The 23603-nt window shown below is 37.8% G+C and overlaps 1 protein-coding gene across 5 annotated transcripts in view; it reads right to left on the reverse strand.

Moving 5' to 3' along the window:
* Nucleotides 1-23603, reverse strand: part of UTRN (utrophin) — a 339422-nt gene that overhangs the window by 96007 nt on the left and 219812 nt on the right. For all 5 annotated transcript variants that reach the window (XM_071433386.1, XM_071433396.1, XM_071433405.1 and 2 more), the window contains 2 exons: nucleotides 21083-21255; nucleotides 15574-15730 (listed from right to left, as the gene is read on the reverse strand). In XM_071433386.1, the coding sequence (XP_071289487.1) occupies nucleotides 15574-15730; nucleotides 21083-21255 (330 nt within the window). The remainder of the gene's footprint in view (nucleotides 1-15573; nucleotides 15731-21082; nucleotides 21256-23603) is intronic.

Here is a 23603-nt window from a genome sequence, read left to right on the forward strand (position 1 = left end):
TGTACAATGCCAAGTAAAGCATTGCACTGAGTCTATTTCAAAGACATTTAAAAACATTATATCCTCTAAAAAGCAACCTTAAAGACAAGGTAATATACCATCAAAAAAAGGATCCATTTCAGATGAAACTGTTTTGTAAAGCTGTCTGCAGAACAGAAGTTACATTTCTTCCACACTCTTCAAAGTTTTACCTCCTTTGAAGAAGCAAAGGAAATTTGTGTCCTCAATGCTAACTCTAATTAGCTTCAAACTGTGTAACTGTGCACAGGACAGTATATAACTGGGTAGCTTTGGATAACAGTTAATACTCAGTTGCATAAAACCCAACAAATGAGTTTGTGGTAGAAACACTGTCAGCATCGAACTCCATCTTTTCTTTATGGGTTTCAACTGGTATAACTTCTGGTTTTTATGTCAGAAAATACTCACAGAAAAAGGGGGAGGGATAAAGAACACACACACAAAAAAAACCCATTATTCTGTTTATGCATCCAAAACATGTACCGCCTCCAGCCTGACACAAGACACACAAAACATCTGCTGCATATTAAATGGTTTATTACTTGAGCAAGAGCCCTCAAATATCCTGTTAGCACTGCCTATTTTCCTGTACCCTTAGCAGTAAGCATCTATCTCTTCAACATAAGAGAGACACATTCCTCTTTCTTTGTCTGCTTTCTTGCAACAAACTGGCTTGGGTTTGCTCAGGCTGTGTGATTGCTGAGCACTGATTAAATACCACTAGTTTCTTGCTTCAAACTGAACTGATGCCACCATTAACAAGTTGGATGCTGCATTGTTGTTGAGAGTAGTTAAACTCAGGCCACCTTTTGTTTATTTTGTATTATTAAGATTCCTCTTAATTTCTTCAAAAAAGCACCAATGGGACAAGTCAAATATATTTGGCATTATAAGCTACCTCACAGTTAAATGGTACCTACCGTATTAATGCAGAGAAAGTCTCGAGAAAGACTTTTAGTAATTACAGTTCAAACTGAATGCATTTGAGAGAAACTTTGTGATATGCAGCACTATGAATATTCATTCAGTATATAAAGATAGGATGCACTTTGTGAGCAAACCCACATCTCCTGAGAGGTTTCCTCTACATCAGCCTCCTTACTGCAAGAGTACATCAGCATCCCTGACAATGAATCGTGATCACCAAGAAAAATATGTACTACACAGCATCACCTATAAACTATAAATAATCAGATCACTGCAAGAAGTCTCGAGGGAGCCTCTCTTGTATGAAAACTGTGTAAGGGGAGGAATATTTCCTTCAGGGAAGAGGAAGCACAGGCAACAGTGCCCAACTGAATATTGAAGCAGAAAAAAATGCTAGGGACCAGTTGCAATTTGAGCTGACTCTTGTGTTCCTGTTCTGCATGCATGCATGCATACAACATGGGAGAGGACTGCTACTGGAAATCCTTTCAGAAGCAGAAACCCTGTCAATGTTAATTACTCCTCTTTCTTAGAAACAGTCACTTTGGTTTCTCTTTGGAAGGAAATGGTCCAGACAGACAACTGAATAATCACCAAACAGTCAAACTGTTTTGCTCACCACAGTCTACTTCAATCTCCCTCATAGATTTTGCTCTCAACTCTTCACTATGGCTTCCCATTTTCAAAACTATCTAAAATGACAGCAACTTTGTAAAGCTGTTACCACACAGTTTGTTACTATGACATGCCAGATTACACTGGATCTCTGCTTTGGGTCACTTCTCCAAAATTTCCTGTCTCTGGATTGTGTGCTAGTATATCCAACATCAGCTCAGTACAGAAAGATTACTGTAAAACCATTACTGAAAAAAATAAGTAGTGTTTGAAAGAGGAAATACTCTACTTCAGACAATTTTTCAGGCATTTATGAGAGAGTCATGAGGAAGGAATGCCCTAAGAACAACATGACTTTCCCTTCTGCTTAAGTCACCTCCTTCAGCTCATTCTAGCTGCCATCAGAAATCAGAGGAACACGAAAACACAGAACCTGGCACCTAGGCCATATCTGTAAAAGCCAATGGCATTTAAGAAGAAAAAAAGGCAAGCCAAGTATAATATTTTATATATTCCATGGCACAGCAGCAATGCAGCAGGTATCACAACACAGTTGTGGTGGGGTAGGATTTTTTTTTTTTTTGGAGGGGGTGGTATGACTTTGTTTCAAATAGCAGAGAATTTTCCCTCACCATGAGCCACACAGAACATAAATAACAAATAGATTTCTGCTGGGAGTTAAGCTCCTTGTCAAACAGGAGACACCCAAACTTGTCCCAACATGCAATAGTGTGTGTTGCTTTATTAGTTCCATTTATGCCTCTGCAAACTGAACTTGCCCAACACAACAGCCTTGATCAGTCTTAGCATTTTCAAATAGATGATTTAACAAAATCTCAAAAGCAACAGGAAATCCAGCTGAAAATTCAACTAAGAGGATAAGAAAAAAAAGGCTGATTTCAGACAATTCCACCAATGAGAAATTAGAATTAAAATACTGCTGTGCATTCAGTATATGTATATTAATACAAAACACTGAGCAAACCCACTTGAAAATTGTCAGTGTTTCCAAATAGTGCTGCATCACCCAGTTACAGGGTTGTGCCCTCCTCCTTTCCAACTGAGTTTGCTATTTGATTTTAAAAATCTGCTTGGGATTTTATTCAGTAGAAAAAGATTGAAATTAAAATAATCCAGGCAAACTTCTGCAAAATATCCAGGGACAATAAAGACAGAACTTTGCCTTATTTTTACCCACAGTAAGTTCTTTTCATATCTGTTCACGTAAACCATATTCCTTGATTAAAAATAATTCTATAAGAATGACGGTTAACCTGGAAAAAAAGAAAAAAGGCTCTACTGAAACTTATTGCAAAAGTTGTCATAAACCATTTTTTTTGGGATGACTACAAAGCGGCTTTCTGCCCCTGAGAAAAAAGTCATTGAAGTGATTAGGAGTCAATTAGAGAAAGATACCAGGACTTAAAAGAATACTTCTGTGAAGCAGGGCTATTTAACTCAGCTCCACAAATACTTTCCAATATAGGGTGGACACATCAGAGAGATCAGAAGACAGACTTATTACTCATATTCTCTCACTTCATTTCCTTTGTCCGCTTTGTTTCTCCATATGACAAGCTTTTTTATTTGTAGCTCTTCAGGCAAAGAATTGCAATATTTTATATAAAGTAGAACCAACATGTATTAAACAGGATTTCTTTCTTTAGAAACAGAATTTGAAACCACAAACAACTTCTCATTAAGGAAAGAAATAAAAACAAAAACAACACAAAAAAAGCCCCAAAAAACCCCCAACCATATAATCCAATTGTTATTTTTAGTCCTCAATACTTAGAAACAAACTCTATGACATGGCAAAGTTACCTAGTAAAGATATGGAGAAAAGTAAAAGCAGTAAGTAAAATACTGAAGGTATAAACAATAACACTGAGAACACAGGGGACGTCTCAAAACCAAAAACTAGAATTGGTTTTAGTGACTGAATGCCAAAGAATACTTGAACACATCTGCAACAATTTCCCAGAAATTTAAATTTTCTATTTAAAGCCATTTAAATAAAGTTGAAAACATGCTAATGCAGCAAGACACCTATATACTGCTCTCTTTCCCCAGAAACCTTAGAGAAAAGAGTACACCATGAATATAGATTTTTTAAAAAGTAAAGGAATTTCACTTATTTCTTGTATTTAGTTAATTTACATTGTATTTAGCAATCGGGTGCACTAGCTGCAGTGCTTTTAGCTCTGAAGTCATTGCTTTCTTAGAAATCTCTTCACATTTTTCTGCAAGTATAAAAAAATGCAGTATGCATGCTTACTTGCAGTATGCTGAGATTATTTTTAGGCCACACATATCATCTTGGTACTCAAGTTGTTTTTCCAGAACAGCATTAATAATGAGATTCACATCTGACCTGTGTCTGTTTAGTTTTCTCTCTAGAAATAAAAGTACTTCTGTTTTTACAACACCCATGGGGTTTTTGTTTATTTGTTTGTTTTATAAACTCTGCTGTGCTTACTACTAGCCACTCCTTCATGGACCTAGCATTAAGATAATAACTTCTTCCTTCTCTTCTAATGCTGCTGCACCAGGATCAAGCAAAGCATAAGCAGGAAGACACAGGTGAAAAAACAGTTTGAGAAACTGCAGCCAAGCACCCATGCTCACTGGACTAAGAAACTTGTAGCAGCCAGGAATGTCAGAAGGCATTATCTGCATGATCATACAGAAGAATACAAGATCATCAGACAATCATCCCAAATGAGGCTGACCTATTGAAAAGGAATCATTTCAACCAAGCGTGGCTGCTTTGCAGCAGTCTGTATTTTAGTCAAAGCCTGGGGACTTCTTTCAGTATCAAGGACTGAGGCTCCTGAAAGCCTCCCTGCCCAGGGATGTGATGGCAGGCGCTGACCACAGCACTGATGTCAGCATCAGGTACTGCTCAGTATCTCTCTGCTACAACACTTGAGATGGAAAAATCACATGCACAGGATAAAATCAGCAGATACCATTGAAATTTACCTAAAAATCACACCCTCCCCCTCCCTTGCATTTATTTGATGATAAAAATATTTTCACAATTAGTCTTCCCTCTCCTTTCAGGGCATCAAAATGTTACCCAGTCAGCATTTTGTTCTGTTGGAGGGTTTCTTCCCTGGCTTGAACCTTATCCCTTCAAGGTAGTGAATGCTTACATAAAATTCTAGCATCTCTCTTCTGAGGCAGATCCATCACTCAAAAAGAAGATGGAACCAAAAAAGAGAAAGTGTACAAATAGCTGTTATTTTAAAAATAGAAAGAAACAAGAAAGACTTCATATCAGATCGATTCCAAGGTAAATAAATACAGACTGTATAAAATCTAGAACAAGGTGAAAAAAAATTTTAGATGGCATGCAGTAATATATAACAGAAAAATGATGCATTTGTTCCAGTAATTTCTTTAAAACTATCTCATTTACCATTCTCTCTTCTATTACTGCTAATATTAAATTCTTGCTGACCTGCTTAATGAAAAATATACTAATAAAAGTAATGATTGGATTCAATCATTCAAGCCTCTGTGGGTACTGAAAATTTTAATTTAGACCCAAGTAAATCACACAGTTATAAAGTATGCATTTTTAAATGACTGCTTATAAAATGATCAGCATAGCCCTTTCATTAATCACAATATTTTACTTTATATTTTAAAAATTCTTCAAGCATGTAAGTTGCAAACCAGCTGTTTCAAGGGAGAGGAAGTCTGCAGGTTTTTTAAAAAATCTATTCTGTTGCCAATATTAGGACTTTTAGACTAAAAATTCCTTAGTAACATAGATAGAACACATAAAATTCAGTCTGACTTCAAACAAAAAGGAAAATAAATGTATCAGAACATTTTAATGATTTATGGCTTTGGTTTACTCTCTCTTAAGCTTCTAAATATTGCTTGCAAACACAAAATTGCTGACAACAATATTATAAAACTGACTGTGAAATATCATTGGCATATTGTGTTATACCATCAAACATTGGCATAGAGATTTTTTTCTCTAGATTTACACACTAATTTAACAAGGTCTAAAACATTAAAATCTTATAATAAAATACATGAATTACCATTAGCAGCAACTAATGTTCTCAAAGAACATCTTTGAAATGTTCTCTCTCACTACAGGCTATGCCTGTTCATTTAAGGAACAGCCCCCAGTGGCTAGAAATTCAAAAGAACTACTCAGCTTCCCACACCCCCTCAAAATCGGTCCTACAGAGAAACAGGATATAGGTGATGCCTTGTGAAGGCTGACCTAGAACAGAGGCTAGACTGAGTTAAAGGATAAAGTAGGTATTTATTAGAAGGCCTCAATGGATACACCTTGGGCAGTACAAGAGCCCAGCCATAGCTACATCCAAGATGAACCCAAAATGGTCACAAAATGGATGACCGGTCATGAGGGTTCTCACTTTTATAAGTTCTGGGCCATTAGCATATTGGAGTTAATTGTCCAATTATAACTTTAGCTGATGAAATCACATCCTTCCTGTTTTTTCTCTCTTCAGTCCACATGGTTTATGCTTTTGGGCCTGAAATTTGGATCAGTTGTCCTTGGTCCCCAGCTAGAGAAGGAATTTTCTAGCTACTCTGTGAAGAGAGCTTACCATCCCTTAATATGAAGCTCAGAACTACACACTAAAGCAGTACAGAATCTGAAAAATATAAAAGCTAAAACCTGAAGTATCACAGGAATAACCAACAGCAGCCACCTAACAGCACAGTCATGTGTCAGTAATAGCATAGCATCTCAGACTATGAAAAACTAGAGTTAATGCTGGTCTTCATTCACTGCAGAACCAGAAAAGGCTGCTCATGTCACAGAAGTTGCTGCATTTGTATTGTCTATTTAGGAGAGCAGGCTACAAAGTTTGACATCCAGTTAATATATAGTGCTTGAAACCACTTTAGGACACAGTAGCTTCGCTACTAGCACTGACATAATGCTCCATTGTCATTAAGCAACAAGATAGAAAGGACCCTTGAGAAAACTTAGGTTTTGTACAGGATGCTTTTAAAGTGTTCTCACACATTATAGGGGAATAAATTCAAGATGACCAACCAAGCACGTAAAATAACTCAGTAGTAAAATAACTCAGTAGTAAAAGTGTGAGGACAACACAGCATTCCTTCCAGAAAGAGGTGCCTAAAGAGCCACCCCAAAGCCAAGACATAAACCAAAAGGAACACAACCCACACAATCAACAGCCACTTTGTCAAGCAAATGTTCTCTTTCTTAATTACACCATGCTCATAAAATTCTGTAATCTACTGACTAAAACAAAGTAATCCCAGTAACTCTAAGGAATAACTGCAGACACTGCATACCTACCAGGCACAGCACTACATGGAGGAATTGTACCTTAATACTGAAGCTCAGGGTAGCCCAAGTCTTCTGATGTGGATAACTACTGATGATACTTTAAATGGCATGAGGAAAGGAATCATGTTCCAAGCCTCACAAGATGAGATTCCAAAAAGGCTCTATTCAGGTTCCAAATCTGATTAAAAGAAAAAACCTCAATCTCCCAAAACAACTAACGCTGGATGAGTCTCTAAGTGATAAGGACCTCTAGCAGCTCAAGGTGTGGGAGTGGGAACCCTAGACCCAATATAACACCTTTCTGAAGCACAGCACTGAAATCACTTTGCAGGAAACACATGCTAGCAAAAATATAACCTCCAGCAGCTTTCCTAAAAAGAAAGATTCAAATCTTTAAGTATCATTTTCGGTTTAGCACCCTTTGGCATCCAAGCTGAAAGACCAAAACTTCAGAGAAGAAAACCACTTCTAGAAACACTCCTAGGAATTTCCCAGCCCCACAGACTAACCACCCTGGAGGAGAGAAATTCACTGAAACCCAGGTCAGAAGATACAGATGTGTGGTAACTGTCTAGGAACAACTACTAGCTATGGTTAAGAGTTCTTGGAAAGAAAACAAAACAGAACAAAATACCTCCTGTGACATTACCTTGCCCATTAAACCAATACCTACCCTTGCATTCTAAAAGTGCAACAAAACCGAAATGGGAAAACTAAGAGAAAAGTGTAAGAAAAAGCAGAATCCCATCCCCTCCCCTATTTTGAAACCTAGCCTTCAGTCTCTAGAATCTGCATGAAAACAGAAGAGGATGGCTGCCATGGAAACACAATTTTTCCAATTTATTGCTGATCTTCCTAGGGTGGATTACGACAGTAATAACAAGGGATTGAGGATCCTTGAGTTCAGGAGTTAACTGGAGTTAAATATTCTTCTTCCCTAAAGAGCCTGCCTCCAGCAGCAAGAAGCAGGATCTAGATTAAGATGCTCTTAACAGAAAATAAAGATTCTTCACCAGTCTCTGTCTGCAAATGCAGTAAGTTTCAGGAGAATTTAAAAGTGGTAACTGCCTCTCTCTTACTGCATATTTAAGAAGTGCATCATAAACTAATGTATCTGTTCAGTTTTTCCAAAACAGAGAGGCATGGGGGACTCTGCCCACTAAGAACACAAGATGAAAGAAAATAAATCTCTCTAGTGCTTGCACAAATTTCACATGGAAAAGTGACAGTTATATAAAAAGGGTCTTAAGATTTGCATTAATCCCTACAAGCTCCACTCCACCCCTTGAATGACAAGTGAACAGCCTTGTTAAATAGAGTAAGTTTCTTCTTAGTGGCCCACTTTATCAAAACAGACCACAGAGAAATCAAGGAAAGCTGAGCTGGTTTTATTGACTATACAGAAAGAACCTCAAATTGGTGTCAAAATGAGAAAGGTATGAGCAGGACAAACAGTTTTCATCTCTAATACAGGCTATGAAAGCACCTGAAAAAAATATGGCCGTGGACTCTGTATTATTGTGGCCCTCTAGCAGCACTCTCCAGTTGAAAAAACAGATTCACTGTGACTGTACCAGTGTTTTTTCCTGGCTCTCTGCCTTTGGAAAAACAGACCTCAGCAAAAAACAATATTTGCATTTAGAGAAATGTCCTGTCTCATTTCCTTATACCATCCCATCTCTGGGATCCAGTGAAGCAGCTCATCTGGTGACATATCATCCCTAGATTTCAGGAGGTACCCAGCATTTTTAAATGCAATTGAAATACCAACTGATCTTAGGAAAAAACATACACGAATTTAATTCCATGAGCATTTTTCTGAGCAGTTACAGCTTAGGAAAAAAGGTTTTGGAGTTTCATTGCCAGGTCCCAGAAATAATTTGTTTAATATGCCACTTACCAAAAATAGCCAACAAAATATTGAGCATCCTCAGAAATGACAAAAAACACCACGGTTGTATTACAGTGTCAAACATTGCATTGGTGCAACTTCATCCTAAGTATCACGTGCAATAGGAGTCACTTTAGTTCCCTAGGGATATAGCACAGTCAGAAGAACACAGCAAGATGAACAACACATGCAGCTAAGAGAATAGAGTGGCTGTCTTATGGGTGGAGATTAAAAATCAGTCACTAATGTGCTTGTGCTCCATCACCTTCCCTGGCTGTGCTCATGGCTCACCCCTGAAGGTCAGGCCACAGCCAGTCACAAGACACAGGAGTGAAACATGTCTGCTACATTCCAGTGCATCAAGATGTTACAAGATGTCATTAGTTGTAGATGGGCTACTCCTAACAGTGATGGAGCTAGAGTGGTCTTTTGTGAGGTGAAATAAAAAGATACCACAGAAACAGGAGGCCTCTTAAGGACAAAGAGAAAGGCTGATTGCTGTGCTGTTTCTGCAATGTAAGCCTAATTTATGGCACAAGCATTCTCCTCCACAGCAATGTCAGAATGACCTCTTAGGTATTATTTGAGGATATCTACAAATCTTCCTTTATTCAGTGGTTTGAAAAGGACCCAGTGAGGTCCTAAAAATTTATGTGGGAGTCTTTGATTAAAACAAATGAGACAATGATTCCTCAGGAAATAGCAGCATGAGCTGTGTACATAAAAATGATATTATGAAAAAGGCAACCCCACAGAAATGTTTCACTTATTGTACTGGAAAAGTGTCTATGAATTGTTTTTTTCCACAGTAAGATAACCTCCTTTACTCTGCATTAGTGACAGAATAATTTGTTCTTTTATTATCCAGGTTATTTATTATTTTAAGTACTGATCTGTTGCAACTTCCCTGACTTATCGCAAGACAACCACACTTCTGGGAACAAGATGAAATACAGCCAGGAGAAACTATTTTTTGTCAAAGTTAAAAATACACTGAACTGGCATCCTAATTTAACACTTCATTCTTTGTCCCATGCTTTTGTTTACACATCATTCTTCTGGAGAAAAAGCCCAGGAGAGCAGTGACACACACCTGAATCAGCCATGTAATGCACAAATCAGTTTAAGTAAATCCTTAGGAAGCAATGGATATAAGTCTGTCCACTTGAGAATCCTCATTTAACTTCAAACATTAACTACACTCTTCCTCTCCTGTAACAAAATATTCCCACCCACAATTTCCATTTCTTCCTCCTAAACACACCACAAAGAAAAGTCTCAGTTAAAGATTAATGAGTTGTACTGTCCTTTAGCAATACATACTTTTAGTGTAGTACAATAGATTTTTTTTCACCAATAATCAACATTCAGGACTCTCAAATATGCAAAATTTCAAGAGTTCTTAAAAAACTCTTATCCCCTACAAGTTTACTTAAGGAGTTTTCATACCCCTTGGTAATGCTGATAGACTATTGGGAAGGCTATTCCTCTTCTTGCTAGAGCATGTAGTTTTTGAAATCACATCCTGACTTTAAAGAGCCACTTCAGAGCAGCATGGTACATCTTGCTCAAGGTCCTGCTTCCATCACATCCTTCTCCATCACACCAAGTTGCAGCTCTTCCTCTACAGCAAGAGGCTGTATTGCTTTTCCACTTCCAACCATGGACCACTTAATTCTCCCTTCATAGCTCACACTGTAGTCAAAATTAATGTTTTAGCTACCACCCATTAACTGACCAACCAATTTAGCTGACCACCTCTAAGCAGCAGAGATTTTGTGTACTTTGTGTCTTATGTGATGAAATGAGTAACAATTAATAAAGCTTTTTCTTTACTTAAGAGTATATTAAGGGAATAGCCTAAAGCAGCACCAATACTTTAATGCTTCTGTTTTCATTCTTAGATTTAGTAATTCCCAACATGGAAGCAGATTTTAATACAGAAAATATACCAGAAAAACAAATCTAGAATAATTAAGTAGGAAGTAATTTAAGAAGAAGCCCATTGCCCAAAGTCAGGCAGGCAAACTGAAAGAGCAAAGAAAAGTTTAAGGCTAGAAATAGATTTTTTCCTCACAGGCTTTTCCCACTGTGAGGGAATAAGAGAATAACAGAATTACAGGCACCCTGAAGGGATAACAACACGTAGAAAGTAGTTTCCAGTTGGCTATGCTAACACCTTTGATTAAGTGAAAACAGCTGAGTAAAACAGACTGAAACACTACAACTTTCATTATTTGATTACTTTAACAAAACAAGTCTGAGACAGCAACCCAAAAAGTTTGAAGAGTATCTAAAATATTAATGACCTATCCATAGATATAAAATTATCAATCAAACATTCACAGGTCCTTTGCCAATTCATTCTGAGCTCAAATGAAGCTAAGTGAAGCATCTCTTTGATCCAAGAGGTATGCATTATTTAGCATTAGCTAGACATTTGTTCATTTATGCAGACACATGCCAACAGGATTTATGCGAGAGGGTACCCATTTCTGCTTAATTTGAAACGTCTTGGTTCTCTCTCTTTGTATTTTAGCAAAAGCATACTTTCAAAAAGCTACAGTCAGAAACTCTTCCAGTAGAAAAATGAGATACATAAAGGTCTCAGGGCATCTCCAAAGAACAAAGTGTCAGTATCTGTGCTGCCTCCTCTTGTACACACGTGTGACTCTAGGTACTTGCACATGCACAAAACCAGCAATTCCACTGATTTTTCATGGTAATTCTGCAGATTTTCTTTTCTGGCATACTATAATATGCATGTAGGGGTGGATTTTCAAGGGATAGAGTCTGGGAGGAACAGGCTTGGGATGGTGATTCTGGTTTTTCAGTTTTGATGAGCTGGTGTGGGGTTTTGTTCTTGGTCTATGCAGCTGACCAAAATTTGCATCACACACATTAAAACCCTAAATAAATATTTATATGGAAGACTGGTAAAGAACAGAATGAAAGGGAAGCATGAGCTGCTAAGAACTAGCAACAGTGAGAAAAAAAAAAAAAATTGGGGGAAAAAAAAGGCAATAAACTCTGAAAAGGTAAGTGCCTTCAGTTTCTTTTCCCTATAAACCCTGATCCCCTGTGTCCCACACTTCTGGAGTGTGAATATAGACTCAGCTGTAAGTACACTCCATATGAACAACTTTTCAGCTCAGGTACTTTTAAACTTCTTCTCAGTGCCCAAAATTTTCCAGCATTCTTAGAATTTCTTGCTCCACTACCTCTCTTCTAAAGACTAAGAACTTTTGAGAATAATCAAAATAGGAAATTCTTGCACTATTGTTTAAGTTTCCTTTTGCCTTGCCCCCTGCAACACACAGAGCAACACTCAACACCCAGAATGGATGTGCTCCTGGATAGACTGAGCATTTAGTATGAGATAAACTTCCAGCTGATGGAAGTTTGGCTGAACAACACAAAAAAAGAGTCAAAAAATTATAAATATTTGCCACATTCTGAAAGATTTCTGTTAAGCTGGCAAATATAGGCTAAATCTGTAGCCCTAATTCAACCTACCAACGGTGCTCTGTGCAATGTTTGCTTTTAAAACACAGGAGAATGAGAGATATCTAAAACAAAAACAAGTTTAAAAATCAAACAACAAACCATTTATTTCCTCCTGTCCAAACAGACCTCAGTAGTATCCAAACAATGTGAGCCAACCCAAACTGCCACATAATACTGTACTTATCTATCTAGCAGTGCTGAAGCCAAGCACTGAAGGAGGGAGATACTAACAGAGGTCTATAGAATTAGTGCCATTAAGTTGAAGCAAAGAATTCATTCCCCGTACCTGAGGAGGAAAAAAGTAGGTTAATAAAAACAACAATTATTGAGTAACTAGAGGCAAAAAATAATGCTAATATAACAGAACTCAGAAAAACAAAGCAAAGGAGATGGGACTATCATGAGGGCACATCTTACAGAGCCGAGCCACTATTTTACCACTTAGATTTTGAAGTGCCAGCAACGACAAGATCAGGCAAGCAAGTTGAAAATCAGAGGAAATGGGTCACAGAGTAGTGGAGACAAAGTGAGGTATTGAACTGCTCAATTTGCGTGAAGACAATTTCAAATCTACATTTAGGTATGAAACTAAAGGAAAGAGGAGAGCAGAGGCACACAAACAGACCTGGAAGAACCTTTTCAAGGTTAGCTGATGTGCTGCTGCAGAAACTCAACGAGGGATCATAAAAAAAGCCCTTTGATCAAAAGTAAATCTTAAAAATGAAATGTTCAGGAGGTTTAATGCTTGAAGAAGCATGGGCAAAGAAACATTTTAAAAAGTACCAGGACAGCTGGTGATGAGAAGTGGAATCAAGGGAGTATCCTTAGGAGCTAGAGAAATCAAGTCATATCTCTGCAATATTCATCTGACACAGTTACACCTTAAACCTGAAACACTGAAAACTCCCAGCTTAAGAGGCAATTCCAAATGGAACACCTTAACAGCAAAGCGAATGAAACCAGCCAGCAATACCCACGCTACAAGGCACAGAGCAACTGACAACATGGGATTATATAACGTTTACAAAAAATCCACTGAAAGGGCAGTTTTGGCATAATCTTTTGAAAAGAAAAAATTATTATGGGAATAAAACTTGTGCTCCTCAGCCAAGTGTCCTCCTGGACACTTCATCCAGCATCCTAACCACATCAACTAATCACGTAACCTTGCTGAGGAAGGAGAAGGACTTCTAGACACTTTGGGTTTCATTTTGTCAGGTTTTGGTTGGGGTTTTTTTCCCCCCCTTCATTTTTCACTTTATTTCTGAAAAACCCCACAACTTTATCAAGTTTATTAGTAAACTGCAGCTTCAGCAAGGAGTGAACAGCTCCTGCTAAGAACCAGCAGTGAAGCATTGCCATGAGAATCAAACCAATAGACAGCTGTGGTTCAGCTCCCCTCCTCTGGCAGTAGTAATAAGCAACACTTCCACAGAATGTGAAATGCTGTCTGCTAATAATTGGTATCTGGTATACACAAGTATCATTACAAGATATATGGGAATCTCCTGATTCCCCTAACAAAATAACTGTTTGGAAATAGTCATCCAAACATCATCTAAGAAGTATCTGCAAGTGTATACAGTGCTTTTGCTGGCGTAGGTATATAAAAAATAAAGTGATACTCAGGATGGCTTTAACTTAATGCTGTTGCAGACCATTAATGCAGCTTATATTAAATACTTGACTCAGGCAACTATATCCAATACTCACTGTGACATTGCACAAAAATTGCCTTTTTGAAAAATGAAAGAATAATCTCCAAAAGCACCTGAATTAACTCACTAGAGTCTTAACCTTGACACCTAACAAAATATCAGTTACTCTTTAAGCATAAGGGCAAGGATTAAACAGCCCAGAGGTGCTTTCTCCTTCATACTGCTGCAGTTCATTAGTGGTCCAAATAAGCCATCCAGCACCATTACTACTAAACTTTTCCACTTCAGAATAAAGCCCCAGTTTTATTAATCAATTTGAGTTCTTCAGATGAAAGGCACTTACTAGTACTATTTGCTACTATCATGCACATACTGTAATCTACACAAGACACAAACAAGCCTTTAGAAAACAACCTGTAGAGGTCTACCACCTTCCACTGACCTCCTTCAAAATCATATTTGGCTCTGTTTCAGCCTTTTATTGCTCTTTGGCACTAGTAATACACCATTTGATCATTATAAAAAGAATCACAGCAGATGTGCCTACAAAGAGAGCCTGATGCTTTAAGTGGATTAGGAAGAGATGACTCTCAAGAAACAAAGTTCCTGAGTTTATGCTAATAAATTTACTTTAAAAGACTAAATTAAGAAGAAACGTATGCAGATTTCCTTAAGCACTTCTATTTTGGAGTGAAGATGCAAAAGTGCTGCTCACGACAGACTACGTTTTCTGTACTTCCCCACAGTATTCCAAGTATTTCTGTATTAGTAAGTTTTTCCAAACTTAAATTTTGCCCTTACCAAACACCACAGCAGAAAAGACACCAGTGTAGCTGGCAGAGGGGAACGTATTGATCATGCAATTAGCTATATAATGCTGCATTGTTCTCTTTCTCTCTTTACACCATCAACAAATGAGATGGAACCAGATTTACTGGATTGAATTTTTCCAATGGCAAAACCATCTTCACTTGATTACTGATCAGAGTTGGCAAAATAGACTCCACATGCTACATGAATGAAGAAATGCAGATGTAAGTGACTAGTTTACCATCGAGAACTATTCAGGATTAATAGTCTGTCACATACAAACCAGAACAGGACAAGCAAAACCAGAAAGCTAGAACAGCATGCTATAGTTACAACAGTACAACACACAGAGAAAATTTTAGCTCTCTAAAATAGTTTTGAGACATCTTTGCAGTGTAAATGTGCATGGGTAAGGGGCTGCTATCACTGCTGAGTTTAATAACACGTAGAAAGGCACTGTTCACAGCTTTACTGAATTTACATTCATCTTTGCTTTCATGACTCTTGGTCACTTCTTACTTTTGCATGCCTTTCTTAACTTTTAGAGTAAAATAACAGCTTCACCTATCAGAATTCCAAAAATATCAAGGAACAGTAAAGAAAAAGTGTTTAGACTGAACATATGCCTCAAAAATTGTTTACATGAAATTTTATAGTGTATCTTAGTTGTGCTTTAATAGGCAAGGAGGGAAGCAAAATGGGTGGAGAGCTAGAGCTTTTTTATAGAAATAAGTCACTAGGAAGCATTCATCATTTCTCCCATACAAAAATTTGCTTCATTCTATAATTCGCAGTAGCATATCCATAAAACTTAAGCAACTTACTTTGCAGTGGTCATACTGCTGCTGTAAGGTTGGAACATCCCCTCCAACAGGCATTTGTTTTTTCAGTTCTTCATCTTTTGCATTCAGCCATTTGATTAACTCTTCCAGGGATGTCAGTAATCTGTTCCATTTCTCTGCACTGGCCTCCAAGTGAGCCCTGTGATACAGCATAACAGCATCTTTAAGAATGGCAAAACCAGCTTGGGAAAACAAACAAAATTACTCCATCACTAAGATGAGAATGTTTCAAGTGCTTAATTGCAAAGCAACTTTGTGTTAAAAAAAAAACCAAACCCTTATTTCAGAACACTTTGCACACCAAATCAAAATAAGCAAAGGAGAAACAGGCAAACACAGACAAATAAGTCCCTGGTGCTGAAACTTATCCAAAACCTTGAACATTGCATGTCTAAGCAACATAAAAAAATTCCTGTGTTTTTTGGTGACTCCCCCACTGTTGTGCAACACGCACAAATATCATTTTGTGAGCTAAAGCACTGCAAACCTGAACTCTTTCACGCCAGGACCTTGACTCTCCAGAAGCATAATCCAGTGTGTTCTACCAGTAGTTATCAATAGCAAATTGCCTGTGCTGCTGAACATATTAGTCAGTGACACACAGTTACTTAATAAATTATCTCTCATCAATGTTGAGTTGTTAGACTATTAATACAGTGAATCTTTTCCTCACTTTAATTGACAAATAATTCAAACTCTCCACAATACCTTTTTCTATAATTTTCAGAAATACCTTGACTCAGTGTCTTCTCCCTGCAGTGCCAAAAAGATGCATAGAAATCTTCAAAAGGGAGCAGCTACCCCTCGTTTACTGCAGTCATTCTTTATTATGCTATCATTCAAGATCAGCACCTATCTAATTTATATCAGCAAAAAAAAAGTTTGTTTCTTCACACAGATGGGGGAGTAGAGCTGAATGATTCTCAGTATAGTCTGACAGCAGTTCTGCAAGTTTCTCCCTGCTTCTGAATGATGAATGAAGTAAACTCTATTCCCTTTCATATTTTGCACATTGTTGGCTATCTTTTTTTTTTCTGATTCCCTGTGACTCACACCTAGAAACTTTCACCTAGCTTGTATTATCATTTCAAATGACATTAGAGTGAATGTTTGGGGCTGATACAAGAACATTTGGATTGAAGGGATGATGTGCTACAAGGCTAAATCCAACACAAGCTTAAGTTTGGCCACACTGAGATCTCCCATCAATACTAGGATAGATGAATCAAGAAGGCAGTCAAGTAAGAGTATATAAGGAGGGAAATACAAAGAAAAAAATATCCATATTTCTGAAAAGGATAAACCAAGTACCTTTAGGAAGAGGAACCTATTCTCCTTCACTCCTGTGAAGGAAAGCACTTAGGTAACTACTTGGGAAAAAATATGAAACGAAAGTAGTTGCTAGAAGTGACATTTCATTGCCTACAGTTTTGTGTGTTATGGTTTCTATTGTCCCTTATTGCTCTCACTGATACCTTTATCTCAACACTGAATTGCAGTAAGCTCCTAGGAGGTCAGGCCTAAATGCAGAGTCAGTGTCCCATCATGCACTGAAGCACAAGCAAGTTGTGCTGGCCTTGGTGTGCAGGCCAGCAGCTTCTGAGTGGAATGTATTGTCTCCACTCTCCTGATATTTTTTCAGGTACTCAGAACTGGCCCTTCTTTCTTGAAATGAAAAGAGTTATACTTTTTACTTATCAGGCAGAGGAGACACATTGCCCTCTCATCTAAGCCAAGGCAGCCCACATTTGAACTCAACAGTGTTGCTACTAGACTCTGTTTCCTAAAAAAAAATATATATATATATCTTTGAGAATTTCTAGTAGCAACTACAATTAAAATGTTCAGATTTATAGCTTTCTGTACATTTGATAGTGAAATCGCTATTCATGATGACATATTACTGTTTCTAGCACATATAAGCAGCTCTCACCTCTCAAAACTGCCACTCTCTGAGGCTTCAAGATTCTGCTCTAATTATTTAGTGAAATTCTTGTATGCAAAATAAATTGGAGCTTTGTAAGGAAGGGAAAATCTCCTGTAACTAGATAAAGGACAATTTAAGGGTGATTCACCACTTTGTAACATACAATGCAATAATATTCATAGTAAAACAACAAATCTGATATAAATAGGAATGATATTGCATATATTACAGGATAAAATGCATTGTAATTTACCACTAAGTACTTGTGTACATGCCAAATTAATGTCAATACCAAAAATAACACTAGCAAGCACATGGTTTCAAAGTCCAGTGCAAGTTAATCCAGCAGAGGTAGAGCAGTAAGGGGTGGAGAGGAAATGGACTACACCAGCAGGGACTTCAAAATTTTTCACTGAGCACAAAGTGACTTAACCTCCCAAAGAAAGATATTAAAAAGGGAAAAAATAAACAGGGAAAAACTCATCACATCAGCCTGGATTTTTCCAGAATACTATCCTCTTAATCTTATCAAAAGCAATACTGAAAATGAAAGTAAGATGCAGCAGCTGAAAAGCAGACACAAGCATTCAATTCTCCTGGGGAGCAAAGAAACACATTCAGTAAATCCCAGTCAAAGCAAATGCTGCACAGGAGCAAGAGAGTGAAGATATGCTTTGAATTGCAATTCAGTGTAAAGTTTTAGTATCATGTTTATATTTGTCATACAGACATTATCAGAAACAGGAGATAAACTATGCAGAAGTTCTGAAATGTTTCTTGGGCTTCACTGTTCTCTCTCTCTCAGGATTACTGGCCTTTGCTTTGGAATTGGTACTTTACTGATAAACAACCTCCAAACAAAGCTTCAGGTGTTTGTGTTCATGTGACAAGTGAATTGGCAAACTCAGGGATTTACTAGGTCAAGTCATGGCTTAAGAATCTGCTCTGATCAAAATAGAGGTCAGTTATAGATGATTGTGTCTGGGCATGAGTTGGAGCACAAATATTCACCAGCAGCAACCACCGGGTACAAAAAAGCACTCCTAAGGGAATCCTGGATGAACCTGAAGAACACAGATGCTCCCATCCAACTGACCAGACTGAGAGGAACCCTTCCCTCCCCACCATGCTGAATAAAATCATCCAGAAAACAGCAACTCTGACACAACTCCCCTTCTGTTGACCCTGAGAGGCTCTCTTCACAGCTGGAGACCTCCTCAGCTTTTGATTCTGCTATGGAGGTAGCACTTTTCCTGCTGAGTGACAAGGGAACACACGGAATAAAAAAAGATTGGTGGGTGGTCTAAATATAGAGAAACAGAGAGAAACTCCTTTTCCATTTGTCGCATACTTTTACCTCTACCCTCCCCCAAACACCAACATCCTCACACCTCCTGCCCCAGGAGAAAAGAATCTCCCCTAAACATTTGGCTTTAAAAAGCAGACCGCCACAAGCCTGCAGCTTTGTTTTCTTCCTGGGAATAAGATAAAGAGAGAAAAAGAAAGAAGCTAAGTCAACAATTTCAAGGAGAGAGGTGCAGCATCATAGAAACTCCAAGTACAGATTTAAGCAGCTTCTGTGCATTTAAAAATATGTCAGAACAACATTGCTTTTCCAGTTTGGAACTCCCTTTAGTTACAGTAGCAAAGAAGTAAACCCAACACAATAACTAGCAACACTGTCTAACACTAGCTCTAAGGACTGAAGTAAGGAGAAAAACTCATGCTGTCTCTCTTCAGGAGAGCAGTACTTTCAGCAATTAAAAATCAGAATAATTGGAATGTATGCCTACCTGAAAATATTCTAAAAAGCTTACAGAAACTTTAATTTGGAAGCACTATGCCAAGCTAAAACCCATTACGAAACAATCAGCTTTTTCATTCTTCAGTCCTAGCATCTAAAAGTTACATGTTCTCACTAAGAGTCATCCATATAATTTTGCTTTCCAATTCATCCTTGTAAAAAGATACACCAAGAAAGCAAAACCTGAAGGCAAACAGACTTCTGTGCTTTGTTACTCCCCTATGAAGGCTTTCAGGACTCTTGCACAAGTTAGAAAAGTGAACTGCAATCAAAGAGCAGAGCAAAATACATTAACTCACAAATACTATGCTCTTTTCAGTAGTGACTGAGATTGAAAGGTTAATTTCCTTTTCTTTGATTTGCACCAGTATTCTCTGTCTTGCCTATCTTACACTTTGATCTCCAGTGACATGCGGCTCCGCAGCACAGCAGGTACCAGCAGGGCAACATTAATGCTGCCCAATGGATACACATGCCATAAATATGAAGAACAGAAAAGATGGGTCTGTATTCAGAAAATGTATTCCCAATTTCTGAGCACAATCAGTCTTTCTGTACTACAGCCTTGGAACTCACAGTTGTACAGGATAAGTGGTTTGAAGGCCCTTTTTCATGGCCATCCATTTCTCCCAAATTATGACCAGGCCCAGGAATGGCCAAGCAACCCAATGGTTCTTGCTAGGACTCCACAACTGATAAGCTACTATTTTAGGAGCATGCTTTTGTCTTTCTCTCACATGGACTTGTGAATAGAACTTTTAACAACCCAAGTCCAACAGCTCTTGCATTAAACTGTGCATGTGGTGGAGCCACTCACTGCAAGCTTCCACACCAAACTGCTTGGTTCTTTGGGTTCAAGTCCATCAAGGGCTTTCAAGGAGCTGATTTAATAGTTTCATTTAACTGTTCACCAGCTGGAGGTTGGTGATGGGATAAGTGAACATGAAAAGTAAATATGAAATTTTCCCCTCTATTTCAGTCATTCAAACTCTTGTCCCTGAATTTCAAGGTTGGCTCATTTTCCTGGCCTTTGGAATATTCATATGAATGTTTAACATTGTTTTAAAAGAACAGTTTTCTCAAACCAACAAGCAAGTTGTTGCAATTAAAAGCTCTAGAAATTATTCTCTATGTAATTCATTTTCATATAGAATTTAATTCAATACTGAATATGCAGTATCCATTTCAAAAGTGGCATCACTGAGATTTAACAATTACCACACTTGAGCTTGGCACAGAAAGGGTCAAAAAACTGTAAAAATGTATTCCTTGATTAATATAAGTACTTTAAAAAAATTTCAATTGAATAGCAGCAACTGAATTATTAATTTGAATTAATAATTCAAAAGCAATTAAATGGATCAAGATACTTAAGATGCAAGTTTTAGTAACTTGGTAATCTCAAAACAAAAATTTTTGAAAAACAAAACCATCAACAAACCTCTGATTTCTTCTCAAAGTCATGGCAGATTTGCAGAATTATTTCACTGACACTGCCATTGATTTGCAATAAGGAAAGACTCAATGCACTTTCTGGAAATTTTGGTACAAGGTCAGCAAGCTACAACTGTGAAGCTCTGAAGAGAAAACAAGTAGTTAAGCCTACCTGGTGAAAAAGTTCACCAAGTTTTTATATTTCCACTCAGAGGTCCTTCATGAAAGAGAGTACATAGATAATTTCAATGCTGTGGTCATATTTGTCAAGCCTCTAAGAAGAAAGGAACTGTTCCCCACCACACCTTGATGTTTTCATTACTCACCTGATGTTAGCTGACTTTGCCTTCAGGTCGTTCCAGCGCTGGTTCATGTCATCAAGCCGGTGCTGGAGCAGAGCAGCTTCCTCAGAGTTCCCCAAGGCTTTCACCATTTTCTGTCTGTTTCCATCAATGCTTTTAAAGATGTCATTGTGGGCATCAATCTCAGCTTGGATGTCCTGAAATACCAGCAAGAAAAGTTCAAACATAGTTCTGTAAGTAGAGGAGAGGAAAGCTGACTCTCATGAGTGCTTCTAAACACTAGGGCAGAGCACGTATTCCAGCTTCCTTGGGTGTCTCTGATAAAAGATGCACGGGAGAAAACCTGCAGTCCTATTAACATCACTACAAAAGGTCTAGCTTTCTTAAGTGTGAGAAAAGGAGTCTGAAAGTCATCCAAGGCTGTGAAAAAGGAAATAGATTTATAAACACCAAGCTCTGTGATGTTGTGTTTTGTAGCACTGAAGGTAACTGTCTCCTGTTCACCCACGCATTTCACACAGTGTGGTATTTGCAAATGCACTAGAACTCATTTCCTCTCCAGAAATTACACTGATTCAGCCTTAGCTATGTCATCTCTTTCTTCTTTGGAACAAAACATTCCAGAGACTTTAAACAGTCTAGTGAAATGCAGCCTTTATCTAATATTTTAGGTCACACATAATGAAAGCATTTAACTAAAATCTTAACTTTAAACCCTAAACTGCAGCTAAATGGTTACAGCAACCAAAAGTCCATTTTTACAATTAAACTACTTTACATAATGGCCTGAATATATGGAGAGGTAGACATAAAATGGCAGGATATATTATAATCTGAATTTCATAGTAAATACTGAAAAGAAAAACAAAAGCTTGTGATTTCCATTCTGTTGATTCATTTCTCCTCCCCTTAGAAATTAAACACATTTTATTCTCTCATCTACCATCTGCCTCAAGAAACACATTACAGATATTGTCTTCATCTAATTGAGCACAGTATTATTTTTAAAACACATAAAAAGAGCAAACAAAACTTCCTGCACCACTGCCAATGGTTTCTAGCATCCATACATCACATCTATCTATACTCCAATAAAGCAATGTAAATGTGTTGAAAGCCAGGAGGTGTACTCGCAGTCTCAATAGGATTAATCAACGAAGATTATGACAGGAACTTGATACAGATGTAAATAAAGTTCTTTTGCAAAGGAGGAAATCAAATATCTGAAATTCCTTAAAGGTTTTTATTCTTCTAATCAACTCCTCAGTAATCACCATCTGTTCCCAGAAGCAGAAAAGGAGGGGGCTTTTGTACCTCCCCATCCTAAAGATGTATTCCTGCTAGCACATATACAAACAGAAGTGGAAAAGTAGCCATGAATTTGAGATAGAATGAGAGCTTTCTAGAGTTAGGAAAGAAAACAAAAAAGTCAGAATACAGGTGAAGAAGAGGAGAGAGGAGAGATGGGGCAGTGGGAAAGGGGGTGAGAGAGGGAGGGAGGCACTGGTGAAGCTCTGTATGGCCAGAGGAGCTACTATGTGACTTTGGACAACCACCTTTATTTGCACTGAGATTCACTCCTTTAAAGCAGGGAAAAAAACACTTTTTCTGTCTTTGAAACAACCTGATAAAAATCACCATTCTAAACACAGAAACAAAATTGACATTTAAAAGGAAAAAACAAAATGGAATTGTCTGATGATCAGCCAACCCAAACAAGATGGCAGAGTCACTACCTGAATTAGATGCTTATCTGAAAATATTTGTAGCTCCTGTCCTTACAGTTCCAACATGCATGCAGGTGCAGTGAAACCCAGCTCAATCCCACAGAGCAGGAGGTACAGCCACTGCACAGCAGTTACAATTCCAAGTGCAATGAATCAGTGCTACAAAAGCCAGGTCATGCAAAACATTTCTCTTGGCCTCTTCAAAGTCACAAATGACAACTTCATTGAAAAAAACCTGATCTCTAACCTTCCTTCTACAATCACAATATTAACTGTAAATCCATTCATTCTAGAACCTTCATAAAGCATTCTTTGCTTTTACTTGAGAGGACAATTCAGCATGCCTGCTCAAAAATGTTTCATTCACAATGGGTTTGATTCTTACATTTTCCAGTCATCAAGTTACATTAAGGTACAATAAATCTGCTGTTCACATTCTTGATCCCCATCTGTAATAACCATGTTGAGACAAATCAGTTCAAAGAATAAAGTTTCATAATTAACTTCTCTCTCATTTCTGCTTTCCATTTTCCAGGTGAAAAAAAACCAACCAACCACTGCCAGCTGATAGATAACCCAACGGGATTGATAAAGTTATTGAATGTGAGTTTGTCACAGCCCTCAAAGAAAAGATGGAGAGAAAATCAAATAACATACCCCACATCAGTGTGCACATGGAAGAAGTAGAGCAGGAAAGTGGAATGTGAAAAACAACTAACAGCAAGAAATGGGCACAATAAGTTAGTTATTCTCCAACAATGATATAAAACATCTGGATTTTTATTCAGGCACTGTCTTCTGGATGATGGGCTCCCACT

Source organism: Agelaius tricolor, unplaced genomic scaffold (assembly GCF_023055355.1).
Source record: "Agelaius tricolor isolate 1412-34295 unplaced genomic scaffold, bAgeTri1.0.p SCAF_1, whole genome shotgun sequence".
Classification (NCBI taxonomy): Eukaryota; Metazoa; Chordata; class Aves; order Passeriformes; family Icteridae; genus Agelaius; species Agelaius tricolor.